Below are 20,405 nucleotides of genomic sequence, written 5' to 3'. Positions count from 1 at the left end.
TGTGATATTAATCTGGTCAGTTAGGTAGCAGAGGGGGTTGTTAATCAGTTTCAACTGCTTTGTTGATAATGAAATTAACAGATGCACTTGCTGGGTAACAATGAGAAGACCTCCAAAACAGGAATGGTTTTGTAGGGCATGGCCTCGACACGTTTTTTCCTACTCATCTTCTCGGCCTGTTTTTCACTAGTTTTGCATTTGGCTAGGGTCAGTGTCACTACTGGTAACATTAGGCGATACCTGGACCCTATAGAGGTTGCACAGGCAGTCCAACTCCTCCAGCATGGCACATCAATACATGCCATTTCCAGAAGGTTTGCTGTGTCTCCCCACACAGTCTCAAGACCATGAAGAATATTCCAGAAGACCGGCAGTTACTCTAGGAGAGCTGGACAGGGCCGTAGAAAGTTCTTAACCCATCAGCAGGACCGGTATCTACTCCTTTATGCAAGGAGGCACAAATTTAGCACTGCCAGAACCCTACATAATTGACCTCCTGAAGGCCACTGGTGTGAATGTCTCAAACCAAACAATCAGGTGCCCTGTGCTTTTCACAGATGAGAGCAGATTCACCCTGAGCACGTGACAGATGTGATAGGGTCTGAAGAAGCCATGGAGAATGTTATGCTGCCTGTAACATCATTAAGCTTGATCGGTTTGCTGGTGGGTCAGTGATGGTCTGGGGAGGCATATCTATGGAGGGAAACACAGACCTCTACAGGCTAGACAATGGCAAGTTGACTGCTATTAGGTATTAGGATGAAATCCTTGGACCCTTTTTCAGACCCTCAGCTTGTGCAGTGGGTCCTGGGTTCCTCTTGGTGCACAACGATGCCCAGCCTCATGTTGCGAGAGTATGCAGCCAGTTCCTGGATGATGAAGGAACGGATACCATTGAATGGCCCCCATGTTCACCTGGCCTAAATCCAATTGAACACCTCTGGGGTATTATGTTTTCGGTCCATCCGACGTCGCCAGTTGGCACCTCAGTCTGTTCAGAAGTTTTGATGTCCTGGTCCAGATCTTTGAGGACACCATCCTTCGTCTCAATAGGACCATGCCCCGAAATTATCAGGCATGCATACAAGCACGTGGGGGCCATACAAACTACTGAGTACCATTTTGAGTTGCTGCGATGAAATTTCAGCAAAATGGACTAGCCTGCTACATCATTTTTTCACTTTGGTTTTTGGGGGGTCTATCAATTCAGCCCTCTGTAGGTTGATAATTTTCATTTCCATCAAACGATGTGCCATTCTTTAGTTCCTAACAAATTACTCAGTCGATATCAGTATAGATACGCAGCATGATATTTTTCCCTATTGAGATCTGATGTGTTTTCAATGTGTTCCTTTAATTTTTTTGAGCAGTGTATTATAGCTAATATTGTTGTTATATCATCTCCATTAATATTATCAGAGCTTTGATAGACTAGCTAACAATAGAAACAGACAAGATAGTACATATTTGTAATTTAAATAGAGGGAAGTCAAAACAACCCCTATTTATTCCAGGCCCTAAAAAAGAGAAATTCACCAAATAACAGATTTTTTTTAGTGTCAGTATCCCCGCAATTTACACCTACCACCTGAATTTTTTCAGGTAACCACTATCAGAGAGTAAACCTACCTAGTAAGGACAAAATGCAAAAAAGGGTTTCTAACTCTTGCCAACTCTGTTCAAAATAAAAAATGTTTTGGCTATACATGTTTTATACTGTATATATACACACGCCATATAATATAAAATTACAAATTAAGCACATGACAAAAGGCTAACTAAAAATACCTTTATTGCAGCGTTCATGTCCTGCAGTGCAGCAAATGTGTCCCCCATCTGTAAGCTGACAATAGCACGACCTTCAAATCCTAGCATGCTCTGTGGATTGATATCCAAGGCTATTGTAAACTGGTTCCAGGCTTTCTGATAGGATCCCTGTGCCTACAAGGAAAGCAAAGTGTTGGCTTTGACAAACGTAGAGAAAAAGCTCAATGGCTCTATAAGGCAAAAAGCAATGTACAAAGAGCAATTTCTCATCACAACCAATCAGTGATTTTCTTTAGAGACACATTGTTAACCTTCATTACTGTTAAAATTAAAGCAATAAAAATCATATATATTGATGGGAGCAGCCACCTAAGGTCCCAGACATGCAAGTGACATCTCAATAAAGTTTACTCTGGCAAGGTCTCATTGTAAGTGGTGCTACAAGAAACAGTGTGAAATTAATCTGTTTTATCACCATATCTGTTTTTTTCTGTTATATCTATATTTAAAGTAGCTTTACATTCAGGCTTTTTTACGTCTGGTAACCATTTAGAATGTTTAAAGTGCATACAGGCTTACTTTAGAAAGAATTATGCAAAATGCTATTTATATAAATCATATTTTCTAGAAAAAGTATGCTCGTTCCAGAACAGGCAATGTTGGGGTTGTGAGAGGTGCTTGGTGGTGAAAGCAAGGAATAATAAGGTTTTATAGGCATTTGGCAACAAGGGGGTGGTAATGCTACCATCACCCATCATACTCTCAGCCCCCTGTTTTTTCTTCATCAACAAACCAGAGAGTTCCAGACCCATACTGGATCCATAGGTAGCTGGATGACAATGATATAAATAGTCCTTTTTGTATATTCATGGTGTATTCCTTCAACCATTTATTAAAGTGAATACAAACATGTAATTTGATAAAAAAAATTACTGGTAAATATTAAAATATATAATTTGATCTGAATTGTTTTGTCAGTGATTATTATTAAGTTATTGTACGACATTGTTAGGGTATACGCCTACATTTATCTGACACTGCATGTCACATAGAAACAACATTTGCCAATCACTCTTTACTATAAATACAGGTTCTTTTGTATAGCATTTCACTGCCTCCACCACGTTCTCCATCCACATAAATTATGTAGGTACTTCTCCTGCTATACATACAGCGCTCTTTGTATTTTAACAATTTTACCAGGATTTTTTTTTAATCTAATTACATGTTTGTGTTTACATTAAGTAACATATAATAAATTAGGTCCCTTATTTCTAGTCAAGGATTACATTGCAATACTGTACAATTTTAATTTGTTTCTTCATATTATTAGTCATTTAATCCCCCCCCCCTTTTAAATTGTAATTGCATTTATTACGTCTCTCCCGGTATCCCTGAGCTTCAGTTTTAATACATAGGTAGCCCATAGCAGTAGTGTCATACCACCAACACATATATAAACATAGATATAGGTCATTAGATAGAAACCCCTGCCTGTCATTACAATATATACAGGGACTCCAGTGTACTGACTGACAGGAGTATATGTCATAAGAAAAATTGCGACGGTACCAACATTCCATGGACTATGAGAAAATGGTGCCGCCATAGATCTCACAGGAATCATAACGGGCTTCTTGAAAATGGCCGCCATCATTGACAATCAGTATAGACTATATAAGGACACCATCCACACCCTTCGTTATACCCTGAAGAAGTCACATGGGTGTGACATAATGCATAGGGCGTGAGCAGAGGTATACCGGAAATGATGTAGATACGGAAACAAGTGTGGTACTAGTGGAGTGATGCAGATTTTCATGTTTTAAATAGAGGACCCCCTAAGAGCACCTTAGAGCACTTACTTCCACTATAGAGAGCAGAGAACTGGGAAAGAACACAGAGGACCCCTAGAGGCAAGCTGACTATACAGCATTACCAACAGGGAGATATTAATTCATGCTAATTTAAAGCAACCTTGAGGTGAGAGTCCAGAGAGCACAGCGGTGTCACTGGGAAGAATATATTAATATACAGACACATACAATTAAATAGTGAAGGGATACACCATGAATATACAATAAGGACTATTTATATCTTAGTTGCTATACCTATTCAATTGCTTTTTTTGTGATTCTCACAATATTTGTAAATATTTGAATGAACAGGCATCAGATCTTATTTCTTTTTTTTTTTTTTGTGGATTTGCACAGTGCATGTTGTATTTATGCGATTATTTATGCACCTTTATTCTTTTTTTATTTGAGTTTCATGACTTATGAGTTTGTGCATTTGAACAGATATTTATTTATTTACATTTTCTTTTCTTGGATCACTATATAAATACACACAGGATACTGCACGACTTAATTGGCAGCGCAGCACTATTCACTTTATAACATACCTTTTACAATAGCTGTAGATAAGCTATAGAGTGCTACCAGCAGCCAAATTACTCATTTTAATACACATATACCGTGTTGATAGCTCGAGAGTAACACACTATATATGAACTTGCATTTGTTTACATCAGACTGACTCTTATCCATCACATTTAAGTCCAGGAAAAACTGAAAACGTCAAAGACTTTAGTAGTTTGATGTGAACAGATACAGATCCATTTACATCCACCTGCCCTAAGACTTACATAGAGCTTCCAATTAGATCTGCCTAAAAAACTGGCAGACCAGACTATACTGACCATGTGAAAGGGGCCAAATGATCCAATGATCACAATTCTTTCACTGTGCTGGCAATTATCATTTGGTCACATGATCTCTGCCAATGGGAAATTTAGAGTTCATCAGATTTTCTAACTGGTTGATCCTGTCTGAAGACCAGAGGAACAGAGGTTCTGTTTCATACGTGTAACAATGTATACATACTGTGGTACATCATATTAACTGCAAGGATATGAATTTGAATGAAAAATATTCTCATCTTTAATCATTCTGCACAGCATGTGTTCCTACGACTCTGGAATATAAAATACAATGGATAGTAGATGGCTTTAAAAGACATTTATTGACATTTTTTGGTGCATTATAAGACATCTTATTTTACACTACATAGAGAAAGCAGACAAATGGTCCTTCTTTCAGGTCGTTGAGTTTCAATGAAATACTTGTCAACAAGTGTTCTGCAATGTAATTACAACTTTCAAGAGAAACATGGTTTAAATGATGTGGAAATGGAAATCTGCTGAAAGAAAAACACCCTGGAGCTACTGACTATTAGAGAATAAAAATATCTGAAACATGAAGGCCTTCATACTGTTTAGATGGCACACTGCCACATTGATTTTTACTGGATTAACCCTATTTTGCTCCTACTTATATGTAGCATAAATGTATAGAAATATTTAAATCCTTAGTTGGCCATCCTTTTTTGGATCATGACAGCACTGATCATAATTTCTGTAAACATTTAATTAATAGTTATAGTTGTCAGCCCTGGGCTTAACCTTGAAAACCTGGAAGAGCAGTGGACCCTTCCTCATCTGGCCTCTACCATTTGACCTGCCTAGCAAGGATGGCCTCATTTGGTGCACAAACATAGCTCTCTAGATCAGAGAGAAATGTGCCCCTCCCAACCACAAAAATAGTAATCCCCACCGGGCTTCTGTGCTGAATCTAGAAGCCTCCACACTTTATTCCTAAACTTTGGATGACAGCCAATACATGAACAGTCCCAAAGCAAGGGCTCCAAGTGTAAATTATGGAAGATTGTCTTTACTCTACTCCAAGGATGTCCTCTCAATTGCAAGATTCAGGAAAGGGTGAAAGAAATAATGTTTAGATTACTATAAAATCCTTTTTTTTGGAGTACATTACTGAACACATTTCAAGTATTCAAGGAACTAGAGACATGCTTATGTCTTTAGGAGATTGGCACTGGCAAACATGAGTTGTAAGGACAGCCCAGTAGAACCACTTCCACTTTTTAGCAAGCAGTAGTAGAAGTTCATCATGTTCAAGAAACAGAGAAGAGGGACCTGTGTCCTGTAATAAAAGAAAAGTCAAAAATCTATTTTCCTAATCATATATTACAGGGCACATGAGAAGTATTTAGGTACATAGGGATGTCCAACAGAGTCCAACTCAGGAGTGTGTAACACAGCAAATAAAAGTTAATAGGCCAGCAAGAACCGCCATAAATTGCATTAGACGCAGGTGTGTTTCTCGGGGGAACAGCCTGCTTCTTCAGGAAAGTATTTGATGGCGAGCTTTTCTATGACAAAAATACACATCTAAGTGTCACATGTAATCCACAATGTGTAAAGTTTTTTGGCCTTGAACGAATACACATTGACATATGGGGGGGGGGGGTGATTGGGACCATATATTCCTACAAAGAGAGGCTAGATGGATCCATAGGTTTAACCCCACGCGATCACTAGGCCTCCATAATGCCATTAGCTATAAGCCTTTCTTGTAATTTATTCTTTTCTGTTTAATTACTCATATGAATATTATATCTTTTTTTTTCTTCTTCTCTTGATGAGCATTCCAATATGGTATCTAATTGTATATTTTGGTTTGGGAGTGAGTTTAAGTTCACTTTTTCTGTTTCAACCTGATACAATAAATGTGGGGGATTGCTGGCCGATGTGGAGGGGGGGTTGTCTCTCCCTTATTTGTACTGGGGGTTCTGTTGAGGTCTCTCTTTTAGCTGCGGGTGTGGTTATGCGCCGTTGCCGATCGGATGAACCTCCTGGGACGCGCATGCTCTTTGAACTTGATTGCAGTGCGTCATGACGCGATACCTCATGGGCATGTGCTGATCGAGCCTCATGGCACGCTTGAGCCACTAGATGGCAATGAAACGCCTGAAGATCGGATGTGGAGCTGGACAACAAAGCATTCACCTGATGCTATTTGGCTGTGATATCAGTCTCCCTGCAAGGCGGTTCCCAGCCCTGATTATCCACTCTAGCAATAAAAAATTCAGGTCTTGATACATCCTGGAGGCATTCCACCCCCATGGATCCATAACCACTAAGTTCTCCACTGGCTCATAAGTCTCCTGACTTCTCCCATTTGTTGATCCAATATGATATCTCTACAGGTAACTAAATATACAACTAGTGTTTGAATTTCAGGTCTCTATTAGAGATTTATTGACTACTTGCAGTATGGCTGGTAATTGTAAAGGCAATACCATATTGATCTGGCCTTTCCTTTCCTACTCTTTTGCATAGAGACAATTTTATTGGTGATATACAATATATCTAAACTTTATGACGACCTCTGAATAGTTGGGACCTCTCCAGATCCAATGGGCAGAAAATGACAGCTGTTGTATGAAGATATTGTTTAATATATGTTTATTGTTGGGTATGTATCCCCCATATATATATGTGATAACATTTGATAGATATTTTGTAACTATGTATAATTTTATGATAAAAGACCCTTACATGTGTATTTTTGTCACAGAAAAGCTCGCCATCAAATAATTTCCTGAAGCAGGCTGTTGCCCCGAGAAACACAGCTATGTTGGATGCATTTTATGAGGGAAGTTCCTCCCTCTTAGCCCCTATATGATGAACTCTTCATATACACTCGTTCATTATATGGGGGCTAAGAGGGAGGAACTTCTTTTGCATGCTCATTCTCTCTTTCTCATTAATTGGAGGAATACTATACATATAGGTATATATATACGCCCACGTCACTTCCGGCCACTGGAACGCACGCCGGAACGCAAACTGTCCATCGTTGCACTTCCTGGTTGTGAGCCGCAATTTCTGCATTTATATGTAAGTGACTACGTTTTTTGATTAAACAAGCATATTATATACTACACCATGAGTCCTTCCTTGTGCCCTATTTGAGACCACCACATCCACCAGGAGGATACACAGTGGCGCATTATCAAATTCCTCGGAGATAGTGGAACGGACCCTCACATACATTCTAGTGGGATTTATACAAGGGAACGGCTGTGGAAAATTTGGGAACCATTCCAAAAGACCATTTACCTGAGCTAGACCCCAAGGGGTCGTCTGGTAAGTGGGTGCATAACTCGGTGACGGATTCCCCCCAGTGTTTTGATCCTGCATGCGGACATCCCTTTGCACTGAGCACATATCACTTTGGAATTTTTTGGAATATTGCACTTTTGCACCATTATTTATAATTTGAACTTTTATGAAGCACGGACACTTTGAGTTTCAGCACTGTGATGAACCAGTTCGGGGCTCACTTTTCATATGAATTTTAAGTGTATTTTTATTTTATCTGAAAAATTTGTATTTGATGATGCATAATACCTCACTCACCATATATATATATATAAAACATATAATTGCTGCGCTAAAATATAATAAAAATAAGTATGCGAAAAGCAGCCAACACAAATCCTTGGAACAGAAAGATCAATAATAATAAAAATACAAATGTGGCGCTAATCTGGTAGCTAAAATCAAAGAAATGTCCTTGATATGCGTGGATGAAAAAGCAACAGTTCAAATTCTTTCTCGTGCATCAACAAAAAACTTCACAAAGAAGGGAAGAAATGTGAAGATCCTCAGCAAGGGAAACCACCACCAGGCACCCGCACACACTGATCCTTACCAGATCACATTGACCCTCATCACAAAGGTCAAAAAACGCCCATGGTACAAGCACTGGAAAGCCGGGATCATTCACTCCTCCTCCTATGAAATCTTCCACCAAGCGGACAATCCTTAGGTCCTGTGGCACAACAGCTGAGATGCTCAGAGGGCTGGGGATGCAAAGGCTCAGGGAGGGGTCCTATCTTGACGCAAGGCAGACAGGATAAAAGAAAGGACCCCCTGAGCATCTCAGCTGTTGTGCCACAGGACCTAAGGATTGTCCGCTTGGTGGAAGATTTCATAGGAGGAGGAGTGAATGATCCCGGCTTTCCAGTGCTTGTACCATGGGCGTTTTTTGACCTTTGTGATGAGGGTCAATGTGATCTGGTAAGGATCAGTGTGTGCGGGTGCCTGGTGGTGGTTTCCCTTGCTGAGGATCTTCACATTTCTTCCCTTCTTTGTGAAGTTTTTTGTTGATGCACGAGAAAGAATTTGAACTGTTGCTTTTTCATCCACGCATATCAAGGACATTTCTTTGATTTTAGCTACCAGATTAGCGCCACATTTGTATTTTTATATATATATATATATATATATATATATATATATATATACACACACACACATACGTCTAACTTTCATTCAAACAGATAGTAATCCAGCGGGAAGAGGTTCAAATTGGAGGATCATAGAAACTCTGTCCAGGCTCTTGTATCGATCAGTACGATGTGGAGAAAAAACCTGTTGATGTTTGGGCTGCTGACATGTCAAAGAGAGGTGCAATGGAACTATGTATTGTATAGATATAAATATTGATTGATATATTATGTATTTTCAAATTAAGGAATCATAGTTTACTGTTTGTTGTACTTTTCAAAGTGGCAAATGTAATCCCTAATGAAGAAAGATAATTGCATACTTTCGAAACGCGTTGGAATTTTCCTTCTGGAGTAGCAACTCATGTACCCAGTGTACAAACATATGATCCAGCTAGGATCCAGTTGGAAATTTACCACTTGCTGCAATTTTGCAATTATCGCAACATAGCCATATTTATCCCCTAGTGGTAACGGTTTGATATTCTGTATTGTGTATTCAAAGGAATTTTTATTTTATCTAATGTTGTAAAAAAATTGGATAGTTATAGTACTTATGCTATATATTTTTTTAAAACAAGTAGAGTGACACATTAGAGAACGGTTAAACAATACCACTAAGTAGAAGTAAAATTGCCAATATAGTCCCGTTTTAGAGAAGGGTTCTTTTGTCCAAACAGTGTTCTAGGACAGCCAACATTCTTTCCCTTCCTCCTATCCAGTGACACTTGCCATTCCAGTCCAGGGCCCATGCAGCCCAGTAAACATGGTGAGGCATGGGGTCATGTAGAGTAGGGGTTCTTGTTCCAAGCGCAATAAGACATCCAATGGTGGCATTTTTTTTTTTATAAAAGTGGTATGGCACTCTTACCTGCCACTAGACTGCAACACAAAGTGGCGCAGCCAGTGCTTCTGTGAATAACCCCTAACCAGCACAACCAGGTTCACATAATGGCTGAATCCCTGACTCATCGCAGCATGCACAGACTCCAGGGTTAATCCAAGGATTAGCAAATTCATAAACTGCAAAGATGAGCTGCAATGGCTCTGTAGCAACTGTAGAAACTTGTCAGTAGAGAATAAAATAACAATTAGCTTTTTAAAGTGAAGAGAAGATATTCATTCGCAAAAAGGTAAGCCATGGTGAGATTGGCAGGGATGTTACCAGGCTGTTAGAACAACTCCATTGCCAGTGTCCAAAGCATAACCCTAAAAATCTTGGTGTATGGGCGCTAGGTACCTCCTAATTGGTGACGCTTAACTAAATGAATTAATTCACGTGTTAACCAAAATAGGTGTACTTTTAATAAACAGAGAAAAGCGGTGATCCTCAGGATCATGACTGATCTCTGGTGTGTACCGGTTTAGGTAGCTGAGATGAAGAGCAGAGAACATGTTCTTCGCTTCTCATCACAGTACATGACCGTTCTGTCACAAACGGGCAGTTTAGAAAAGTGAGATCTGAAGATCTCACAGCCATTGACTACCTTTGTGTCCATTTATGCCCCTAATTTGCACCAATTGAGGTTCTTTCTTAAGCTGTTTAAACAAATCTCTTGGATGCGCATAAGGAAATGTGATCATTTGTGGTTATTTCCATGTAGTACCTGACCCCTCCCTCAACTCTTCTTCACCATCCAGAGGCAGAACAGCATCCCTAAATGGCTTACTATGTGGTGAAGAATTGTACGATGTATGGAGATGCTTGCATGTGAATGAAAGAGATTATACCTTTTTCTCGGCCAGGCACAATTCCTATTCTAGGATTGACCTGTTTTTGGTGGATAAGTGGCTGCTTCACAACATCTCTTCTTTGGTAATACATGATATTACCTGGTACAATCGGTCCTTTACTTGGCATTGTATTAATGCTGTGATCCAATCTCCCACAAACTTGACTCTATTGACCCAACATGCACAGTCCTTCCTTTCTATCAACGACACCCCTGAAATGTCAGCCACCACTTTATGGAATGCCCATAAGGCATACATGAGGGGTATTCTGATACAGCTCAGTGCTAAACTAAAAAATCAATACCAAACTTCTCTCACCACTATCTTTCAAGAAATACACCTCTTAGAGACTCAAAACAAATCTGACCCCAAACCACAAACTTTTAATCACCTGCTTAAACTTTGCATAGATTTAAGAAATCTCTTAGTTCAAGACCATGACAAATATATGTGACCCCTTAAAATAAATATTATTCCCAACACTACAAATGCGGGGAAATTCCTTGCAACTAAACTGAAAGCTCGTAGAGTGAAATCGAAAATCAGCTATATCTTTCACCCCTTCACTAAACAAAAACTTTGTCACCTTAAATCTATTGCAGATGCCTTTGCAGACTACTATGAAGCCCTATACAATTTAAAGAATGATCCCTCAACTCCACAGACCAATAAGCATGCCATTCGCTCATTCTTAAAAAACATACGCCTTCCTAGCCTTTCAGACTCTCAATTGGAAAACTTAAACTCCGCGTTCACTATTGATGAAATCACTAAAACCATAAATACTCTGCCCAATGATAAATCCCCTGGCCCAGATGGCTTTACTAATGAATACTTTATAAAACTTCAAAGCTCTAGTATCTCCCCTATCTCCTGAAAACTTCCAGGAAAAATCATCCTCTGCATACTTCCCAATGGAAATGCGATAGGCCATTATAGTTACTCTCCCCAAACCGGGTAAAACACCAGACTCCCCAGCGAATATCCGCCCAATATTGCTACTCAACATGGATATTAAAATTTATGCTAAAGTCCTCACTAAATATGTATAAAAATGGTGCCTCCTAGTGTTAAAAAATGATCTAAAATGCATAAAAACAGCAGCCATCAATTTTGGTAAAACCAAAACAAAAGATATAAATGTAATTTTGAGCCACTGCGTAGTAGAGTAATGAAATGTGAATCACAAAGTGCTGAGTGCTGGATAATAAATTGTGTATATGACTAGGTGCAACACTGAAAAAAAAAATGTTAAAAACAATTAATGAAAGTCAAATAAAAGTTCATATCAATATCCAGATCATCAAATCACCAAAAAAGTGCCAAGTGCTCAGTAATCTTCTCATAAAGTTCTTGTGCTTGGTGCTTCTAAACACCATTGATTAAAAGGGGCCACTCACCAGAAGGCTACGGGCCTCCAGGAGCCAACTCGCATGTCTATAAACCCAGGTTGAGATAACCTCCTTTGCAATGCGACAAAATCACTGGATTGCACCCTTGGGCTGGCAATGGGAGGGTAAATTACTTGTTCCATAAATTGTTAGTATAGATGACAAACGTCCCCTGAAAATATAAGAAACGGGTATTTGCGTAATAAAAGGACAAGGAGAGAGGGATGAGAGGATCCCACAGCAAACTGGGGTCTCTACGGTCTCTCACATAGAAATGGGACTTTAGAGGCTAGGAGTGGGTATTGATCCTGATGAAAATAAATACATCAATATTATATAAAAAATATAGCATTTATTTTTATAGGCATAAAAAATCTTATATAAATATCAAAAAAAAAAAAGCATAAATTCAAATGGCAAATAATGCATGTACATAAGACAATACAGGTAAACCACTGGATCCCAACAAGCCTCTAAGAGCAAAGGCAATTGATGTGAAATATCTAATAGGTCATGATATAATCATGATACCAGTACATAATAGTATGGGATACATCAGTGGAAACTCTGGAATCGCGACGCGTTTCGCTCATGTCGCTTCCTCAGACGATTCCTTTTACCCTTGTCCATTGAAAAGACATGCTTAAGTAAGCGAAGTCTTTATGCCAGAAAAAGATATATCTGGTCCAGGTGGAGGCGTGTCACATGTAACTCCTACAGGTTTGGCCCTTGTTGGCTGCACAGCACAAATTAATGCTCAATGTCTCGAGTGTTCCATAAGGAATCAAAACGGTGCATCCCCCACTTTAGGAAGGAGTGCTTATCAGAAGCCAAAGTTAGGTTGCCAGAGAAGTGAACCCGGTCACTAACGATATTACCAACCGCCTCTCCACGTGCTGGCGTGCCTACTAGATGTCCGTGTTCGACGGGTTCGGCCGAACTTTAAAAAAAAGTCCGGGTCCGTGTCCCGGACTTTTACCGAACTTTTCCCGGACACCGAACCCCATTGAAGTCAATGGGGACCCGAACTTTAAGGCACTAAAATGGCTCTAAAACACCAAAGGAAAGGGCTAGAGTGCTGCAAATGGCAGCAAAACGTAATTAAGAGCATGGCAAGTGCTCTGCAAACAAATGTGGATAGGGAAATAACTTAAAACAACAAAAAAAAACAGAAAAATAAAACAATGTTCTTCTTCATCTCTGAAGGACGAGGCCCATATGGAGTAGGAGGGAGGTTGAGGTGGTGGTGGATGTGGCGGTGACATAGGCATGCGCACAGGGTGTGCCGGGTGTGCCTGGGCACACCCTAATCACCTAGGGCACATAGCATTGCCAGTGAGGAGATGGGAAAGATCTCCCTCGGACCTGCTCTGCTCTATTTCTCTTTGCCTACAGGTACATGGCCCCGATACATTACTCTCCCTGCTGGCAAACACATGCATGTGTATTTCAACTTTGGGGTGCACACCTTAATGCAATAGGCTGCGCACACCTATGGGCGGTGTAGGTGGAAGCGGCGGTGGAGGAGGACCAGGGCCGGATTAAGAGCATCATGGGCTTGGTGCTGAGGATTTTGAAGGGCCTTAAGGGCCGTGCCTTGCCATGCACCCAGAGGAGGAAGGGTGCAGCCATGCATGCCTAATTCAACATGGGATGCTGTCTCTGAAGCCCATAAACACATCCATGCATCGGCAACTGTCCCTCCTTGTCCGGCCTTCGCGCTGTGTGGGGAGGTTCTGAGGGTGCTGCCTGGGGAAGCGAGCATAGAAGCCAGACTTCTGTGTTTACAAGTGACAGAAGAGCGGTAACAGTGAATATGGCCAACCCGGGGCCTATATAAAAGGTAGGGGCCTGGAGCTGCAGCTCCAATAGCCCCTACGTTAATCTGGCCCTGAGGAGGAGGACGAGGTAGCCAACACTGCTTCTTTTCACAAATTTTAAATGAGGGTACTGCCCAAAAGAGTGAGAAAGAGCAAAAATGGAACAATGGGTGGGTAAGGTCGGTATCCATTGCTATTCTGCATAAGGTACGGAAAAGTCCCGTGGGATCCATGCCTGGTTCATTTTAATGAACGTGAGCTTGTCCACATTGTCTCTGGACAGGCGGCTGCGCTTGTCTGTTATAATGCCCCCAGCCGTGCTAAATACCCATTCAGATAATACACTGGCTGCAGGGCACGCCAGCACCTCCAAGGCGTAAAGGGCAAGCTCAGGCCATGTGCCCAATTTGGAGACCCAGAAGTTGAAGGGGGCAGACCCCTCATTCACTACATGTAGGCATGTGCACACATACTGCTCCACCATGTTGGTAAAATGCTGCCTCCTGCTAAGACGTTCCATCTGAGCTGCTGGTGCTGCTGTTTGTTGTGGCGTGCTGACAAAGCTTTTCCACATTTCGGCCATGCTAACCCTGCCTTCTGAGGTGCTGGCGGTGCCCTGGTTGCGTTGGCGACCTCCTCCTCCTCCTCCTCTGCCTTGTGCTTCCACTGCGGCCCCGCTGTCAGATGGGAATGCCAGCAGCATGGCGTCTACCAGCGTGCGCTTGTACTCGCGCATCTTGCGATCGCGCTCCAGTGAGTGAATTAAGGACGGTACGTTGTCCTTGTAACGGGGATCCAGCAGCGTGGCCACCCAGTAATCAGCACAAGTTGGAATGTGGACAACTCGGCGGTCGTTGTGGAGACACTGCAGCATGTAATCGCTCATGTGTGCCAGGCTGCCCAGAGGCAACGAAAGGCTGTCCTCTGTGGGAGGTGTATCGTCCGTGTCCTCTGTATCCCCCCAGCCACGCACCAGTGATGGCCATGAGCTGGCCTGGGTGCCACCCTGCTGTGAACATGGTTCCATCTCCTCCTCCAGCTCCTCCTCCTCCTCATCCTCCAGAACTGTGCCCCTGCTGGACAATTGTGTCCCTGGCGTTTGTGTGTGCAGGAACCCACCCTCGGAGCCCCTTGCGAATGACTGCCCTGAAAGCCTTGGAAATGTTACCTCTTCATCCTCCTCCTCCTCCTCATCCTGTGCCACATCCTCTTCCATCATCGCCCGAATTGTTTTTTCAAGGAGGCATAGAAGTGGGATAGTTAAGCTGAGAACGGCGTCATTGCCACTGGCCATGTTGGTGGAGTACTCAAAACAGCGCAACAAGGCACACAGGTCTCGCATGGAGGCCCAGTTATTGGTGGTGAAGTGGTGCTGTTCCGCAGAGCGACTCACGCGTGCGTGCTGCAGCTGAAACTCCACTATGGCCTGCTGCTGCTCGCACAGTCTTTCCAGCATGTGCAAGGTGGAGTTCCACCTTGTGGGCACGTCACATATGAGGCGGTGAGCGGGAAGGCCGAAGTTACGCTGCAGCGCTGCCAGGCGAGCAGCAGCAGGGTGAGAACGCCGAAAGTGCGCACAAACGGCCCGCACTTTCTGCAGCAGCTCTGACATATCGGGGTAGTTTTTAAGGAACCTCTGCACCACCAAATTCAGCACATGCGCCAGGCAAGGGATGTGCGTCAAACCGGCTAGGCCCAGAGCTGCTATGAGATTTCGCCCGTTATCGCACACCACCAGGCCGGGCTTGAGGCTCGCTGGCAGCAACCACTCATTTGTCTGCTGTTCCATGCTCCTCCACAACCCTGCGCAGTGTGTGGTTTGTCCCCCAAACAGGCAAGTTGTAAAACTGCCTGCTGTCGTTTACCCCTGGCCGTGCTGAAGTTGGTGGTGAAGGTGTTACGCTGTCCGGATGAGGAGGCGGTAGAGGATGAGGAAGCGGAGTAGGAGGAGTTAGGAACAGGAGGCAAACTGAAGCGCCCTGCAATCCTCGGTGGTGGAAGGACATGCGCCAAATTGCTATCCGCCTCAGGCCCATCCGCCACTGCATTTACCCAGTGTGCCGTTAGGGAGATATAACGCCCCTGACCGTGCTTACTGGTCCACGTATCGGTAGTTAGGTGGACCTTGGCACAGATGGCGTTGCGCAGTGCACACCTGATTTTTTCCCCCACTTGGTTGTGCAGGGAAGGGATGGCTTGCCTGGAAAAGTAGTGGCGGCTGGGCACGACGTACTGTGGGACAGCCACCAACATAAGGTTTTTAAAACTGTGCGTCTCCACCAGACGGAATGACAGCATTTCAAAGGCCAATAATTTTGAAATGCTGGCATTCAGGGCCAGGGATCGCGGGTGGGTAGGGGGGTACTTCCTCTTCCTCTCAAGTGTTTGGGAGATGGAAAGCTGAACGCTTCCACGGGACATTGTGGAGATGGTTGTTGGTGACCCAGGTGGTGGTGTTGCTGACAGATCGTCTGTTTGCGGGGTGGCAGGTGCCGGTATCACTACAGATGTGGCTGGAGCGGCCGAGACTGCAGCAGAAGAGGAAGCAGGATGAGCCAGAGACGTTTCTTGGTTTTGAAGGTGTTAAATATTTATTCCAAATTCATAATTCGGCACTTATTGGAATGATATTATATTCACAGCAAGCTTGCAAAATATATGTGATTTTATGATTAATCATAGTATTATATGTGTGAATGACCTTGATCCAGTGATTAACAATGGAGTTCTTCATCTGAGCTGAGACAGTAAAATGTCAGATAATTCTGGAGTATGTAGCTAGTTGGAAGATGACATATAAGGTATCTGCCGGGATAGTATGTCATGGAAGTCAAGTATAGGATCCATGTGTAATACTAGGAATAGCATATATTAGTTTAAATAATGTTAGTAATAATTAATCGTATTTGTATGTATTTACTCAATGTTATACTAGTCATATAAGTTGGTTATATATGTTACTTATTATGTAAGATAAATGATGGTTATTTAACATGACATCAGCCACACTAGATGTTACAAGAATAGGGTGTTACATGTGGGCTTGTCAATCAAGTAGTTCAAGACTAATCAGCTTTTTGGTCATATACATATTAGGAATTATGACTTTATGGGCTTAGTACCTCCTCTTGTATAGTATAACTGACGTTAGCAGAAGTTATGATGCCATACAAGGCTTGGAGTATGGAAAGATGATGACGTCTACATGTAAGATAAATTGTCAAGTGGTTCACACACTCACTCAGACTAGGACACACAGACACACAGACTAGCGAAGATCACACACATTACTTCTGCTCTACACAAATCTATTGATAGTCCTTTTTTACAACCTAAGCAGGTGTTTTGCTCTCTGAAACCTAGCAACGTCATTTCCTGCTTCAAAACTAGACATTTGACACTGAAGTAGGACACTGAGGATCACACATGTCTATATTGCCATGAATTCACGCTGAACACATCTTTTCCATGAAATATTGTTTTTATTCTTCATATTTTTTGACCTACACTGAACTGAACTGTTATACCTTTTACATTGTATTGTTGATGCCAAGTGTGTTTGAATAAAATCACACTTTGTTTTTGAATCAGTCTGGCTATCAATGCTAATCGTCCAGAAACGCCTAAAGAGATTAGAAATATAGAGATATATTCTATATTTTACATTTGGCGAGCCAGCCAGGAGACGAACCTAGAATCTTCTGATACGCCGCAGCAGTTGGCACCTGCGTTTCGTCATCATCAGAGACGTGCTGCGATGATCCTTGCATGTACTCATCTTGAGAAATAAGTGGTTGGGCATCGCTGCACTCAATCTCTTCCACTTCTGGGGCAGGGCTAGGTGGATGGCCCTGGGAAACCCTGCTGACAGAGTCATCAAAAAGAAGAAGAGACTGCTGTATGGCTTGGGGCTCAGACTGCTTGCCTGATTTTCAAGGGGGTGAGGTGAAAGACGGTTGGACATCGGCTGCAGGTGCCAACTGTGACCTTTCTGCAGTAGACTGGGTGGGAGACAATGTGAAGGAACTGGAGGCACTGTCAGCAGCAAACCAATCTACTATCGCCTCCACTTGTTCTGGCCTCATCACTTCTAGGGGCGTATGATGCCCTACCAAATACTGATGCAGGTTCTGTCACCTACTCACACTTGAGGAAGGTGTTTCACTTGTGCGTGTAGCTGGCACAGATCGACCACGTCCTCTCCTTACAACAGGAGCTCTACCAGCAGCACCACGACCCAGGCCACGGCCCTTATTTGACGGTCTCCTCATATTTCTGTAATTTAAGATCTTGCCCTAGAAAGGTTTTTATTGAATAGCGGAATAGGAAATATGATCCAAAAAAGTGTATGTATCTCGCACGTACAAAACCACACTAGGCCCCAATTACTATTGTTTCTACCCCTAAAAGGATGGATGAGGAGTAGGAGTATGGAACAGACAGCACCCTCAAATCTTCAGAAGTATGAGAGGAACCTCAAAAACTTGGAAAGGTGGATCTCACACGTACCGACACAGACTATCCCGCAATTCAATTGATCCTCAAAGGTTTTTATTGAATAGCGGAATAGGAAATATGATCAAAAAAAGTGTATGTATCTCGCACGTACACCACCACACTAGGCCCCAATTACTATTGTTTGTACCCCTAAAAGGATGGTTGAGCAGTAGGAGGAGGAGTATGGAACAGGCAGCACCCTCAAATCTTTAGAAGTATGAGATGAACCCCAAAAACTTGGAAAGGTGGATCTCACACGTACCGACACAGACTATCACGCAATTTAATTGATCCCCAAAGGATTTAATTGAATAGCGGAATAGAAAATATGATCAAAAAGAAAGTGTATGTATCTCACACGTACACCACCACACTAGGCCCCAATTACTATTGTTTGTACCCCTAAAAGGATGGTTGAGCAGTAGGAGGAGGAGTATGGAACAGGCAGCACCCTCAAATGTTCAGAAGTATGAGATTGTGTTCACTGTACCCCACAAAGATTGTGTTCACTGCACCCCACAAAGATTGTGTTCACTGCACCCTAAAAAGATTTTGTTCACTGCACCCCAAAAAGATTGTGTTCACTGTACCCCCCAAAGATTGTGTTCACTGCACCCCAAAAAGATTGTGTTCACTGCACCCCAAAAAGGATGTTGTTCACTGCACCCCAAAAAGATTGTGTTCACTGCACCCCAAAAAGATTGTGTTCACTGCACCCCACAAAGGATTTTGTTCACTGCACCCCAAAAAGATTGTGTTCACTGTACCCCCCAAAGATTGTGTTCACTGCACCCCACAAAGATTCTGTTCACTGTACCCCACAAAGATTGTGTTCACTGCACCCCACAAAGGATTTTGTTCACTGCACCCCAAAAGGATGTTGTTCACTGCACCCCAAAAAGGATTTTGTTCACTGCACCCCAAAAAGATTGTGTTCACTGCACCCCACAAAGATTGTGTTCACTGCACCCCACAAAGGATTTTGTTCACTGCACCCCAAAAAGGATTTTGTTCACTGCACCCCAAAAAGATTGTGTTCACTGTACCCCCCAAAGATTGTGTTCACTGCACCCCACAAAGATTCTGTTCACTGTACCCCACAAAGATTGTGTTCACTGCACCCCACAAAGGATTTTGTTCACTGCACCCCAAAAAGATTGTGTTCACTGCACCCCAAAAAGGATTTTGTTCACTGCACCCCAAAAAGGATGTTGTTCACTGCACCCCAAAAAGGATTTTGTTCACTGCACCCCAAAAAGATTGTGTTCACTGCACCCCACAAAGGATTTTGTTAACTGCACCCCAAAAAGATTGTGTTCACTGCACCCCAAAAAGGATTTTGTTCACTGCACCCCAAAAAGGATGTTGTTCACTGCACCCCAAAAAGGATTTTGTTCACTGCACCCCAAAAAGATTGTGTTCACTGCACCCCAAAAAGATTGTGTTCACTGCACCCCACAAAGGATTTTGTTCACTGCACCCCACAAAGATTGTGTTCACTGCACCCCACAAAGGATTTTGTTCACTGCACCCCAAAAAGATTGTGTTCACTGTACCCCCCAAAGATTGTGTTCACTGCACCCCACAAAGATTCTGTTCACTGTACCCCACAAAGATTGTGTTCACTGCACCCTAAAAGGATTTTGTTCACTGCACCCCAAAAAGGATGTTGTTCACTGCACCCCAAAAAGGATTTTTTTCACTGCACCCCAAAAAGATTGTGTTCACTGCACCCCACAAAGATTGTGTTCACTGCACCCCACAAAGGATTTTGTTCACTGCACCCCAAAAAGATTGTGTTCACTGCACCCCAAAAAGGATTTTGTTCACTGCACCCCAAAAAGGATGTTGTTCACTGCACCCCAAAAAGATTGTGTTCACTGCACCCCACAAGGATTGTGTTCACTGTACCCCACAAAGATTGTGTTCACTGCACCCCACAAAGGATTTTGTTCACTGCACCCCAAAAAGATTGTGTTCACTGCACCCCAAAAAGGATGTTGTTCACTGCACCCCAAAAAGGATTTTGTTCACTGCACCC

The 20,405-nt window shown here is 42.5% G+C and overlaps 1 protein-coding gene across 1 annotated transcript in view; it reads right to left on the bottom strand.

Annotated features, from left to right (window-relative positions):
* LOC309569394 (uncharacterized protein) overlaps positions 1 to 20,405 on the bottom strand; it is a 326,566-nt gene that overhangs the window by 41,714 nt on the left and 264,447 nt on the right. The window contains exon 29 of the mRNA XM_082275209.1: positions 1,789 to 1,941. Within this exon, the coding sequence (XP_082131335.1) occupies positions 1,789 to 1,941 (153 nt within the window). The remainder of the gene's footprint in view (positions 1 to 1,788; positions 1,942 to 20,405) is intronic.

This window comes from Pelophylax lessonae (genome assembly GCF_965119305.1).
Source record: "Pelophylax lessonae genome assembly, chromosome: 13".
Lineage (NCBI taxonomy): Eukaryota > Metazoa > Chordata > Amphibia > Anura > Ranidae > Pelophylax > Pelophylax lessonae.
Note: the sequence above shows the minus strand (reverse complement) of the source record. Positions and strands in the feature narration are given on the sequence as shown.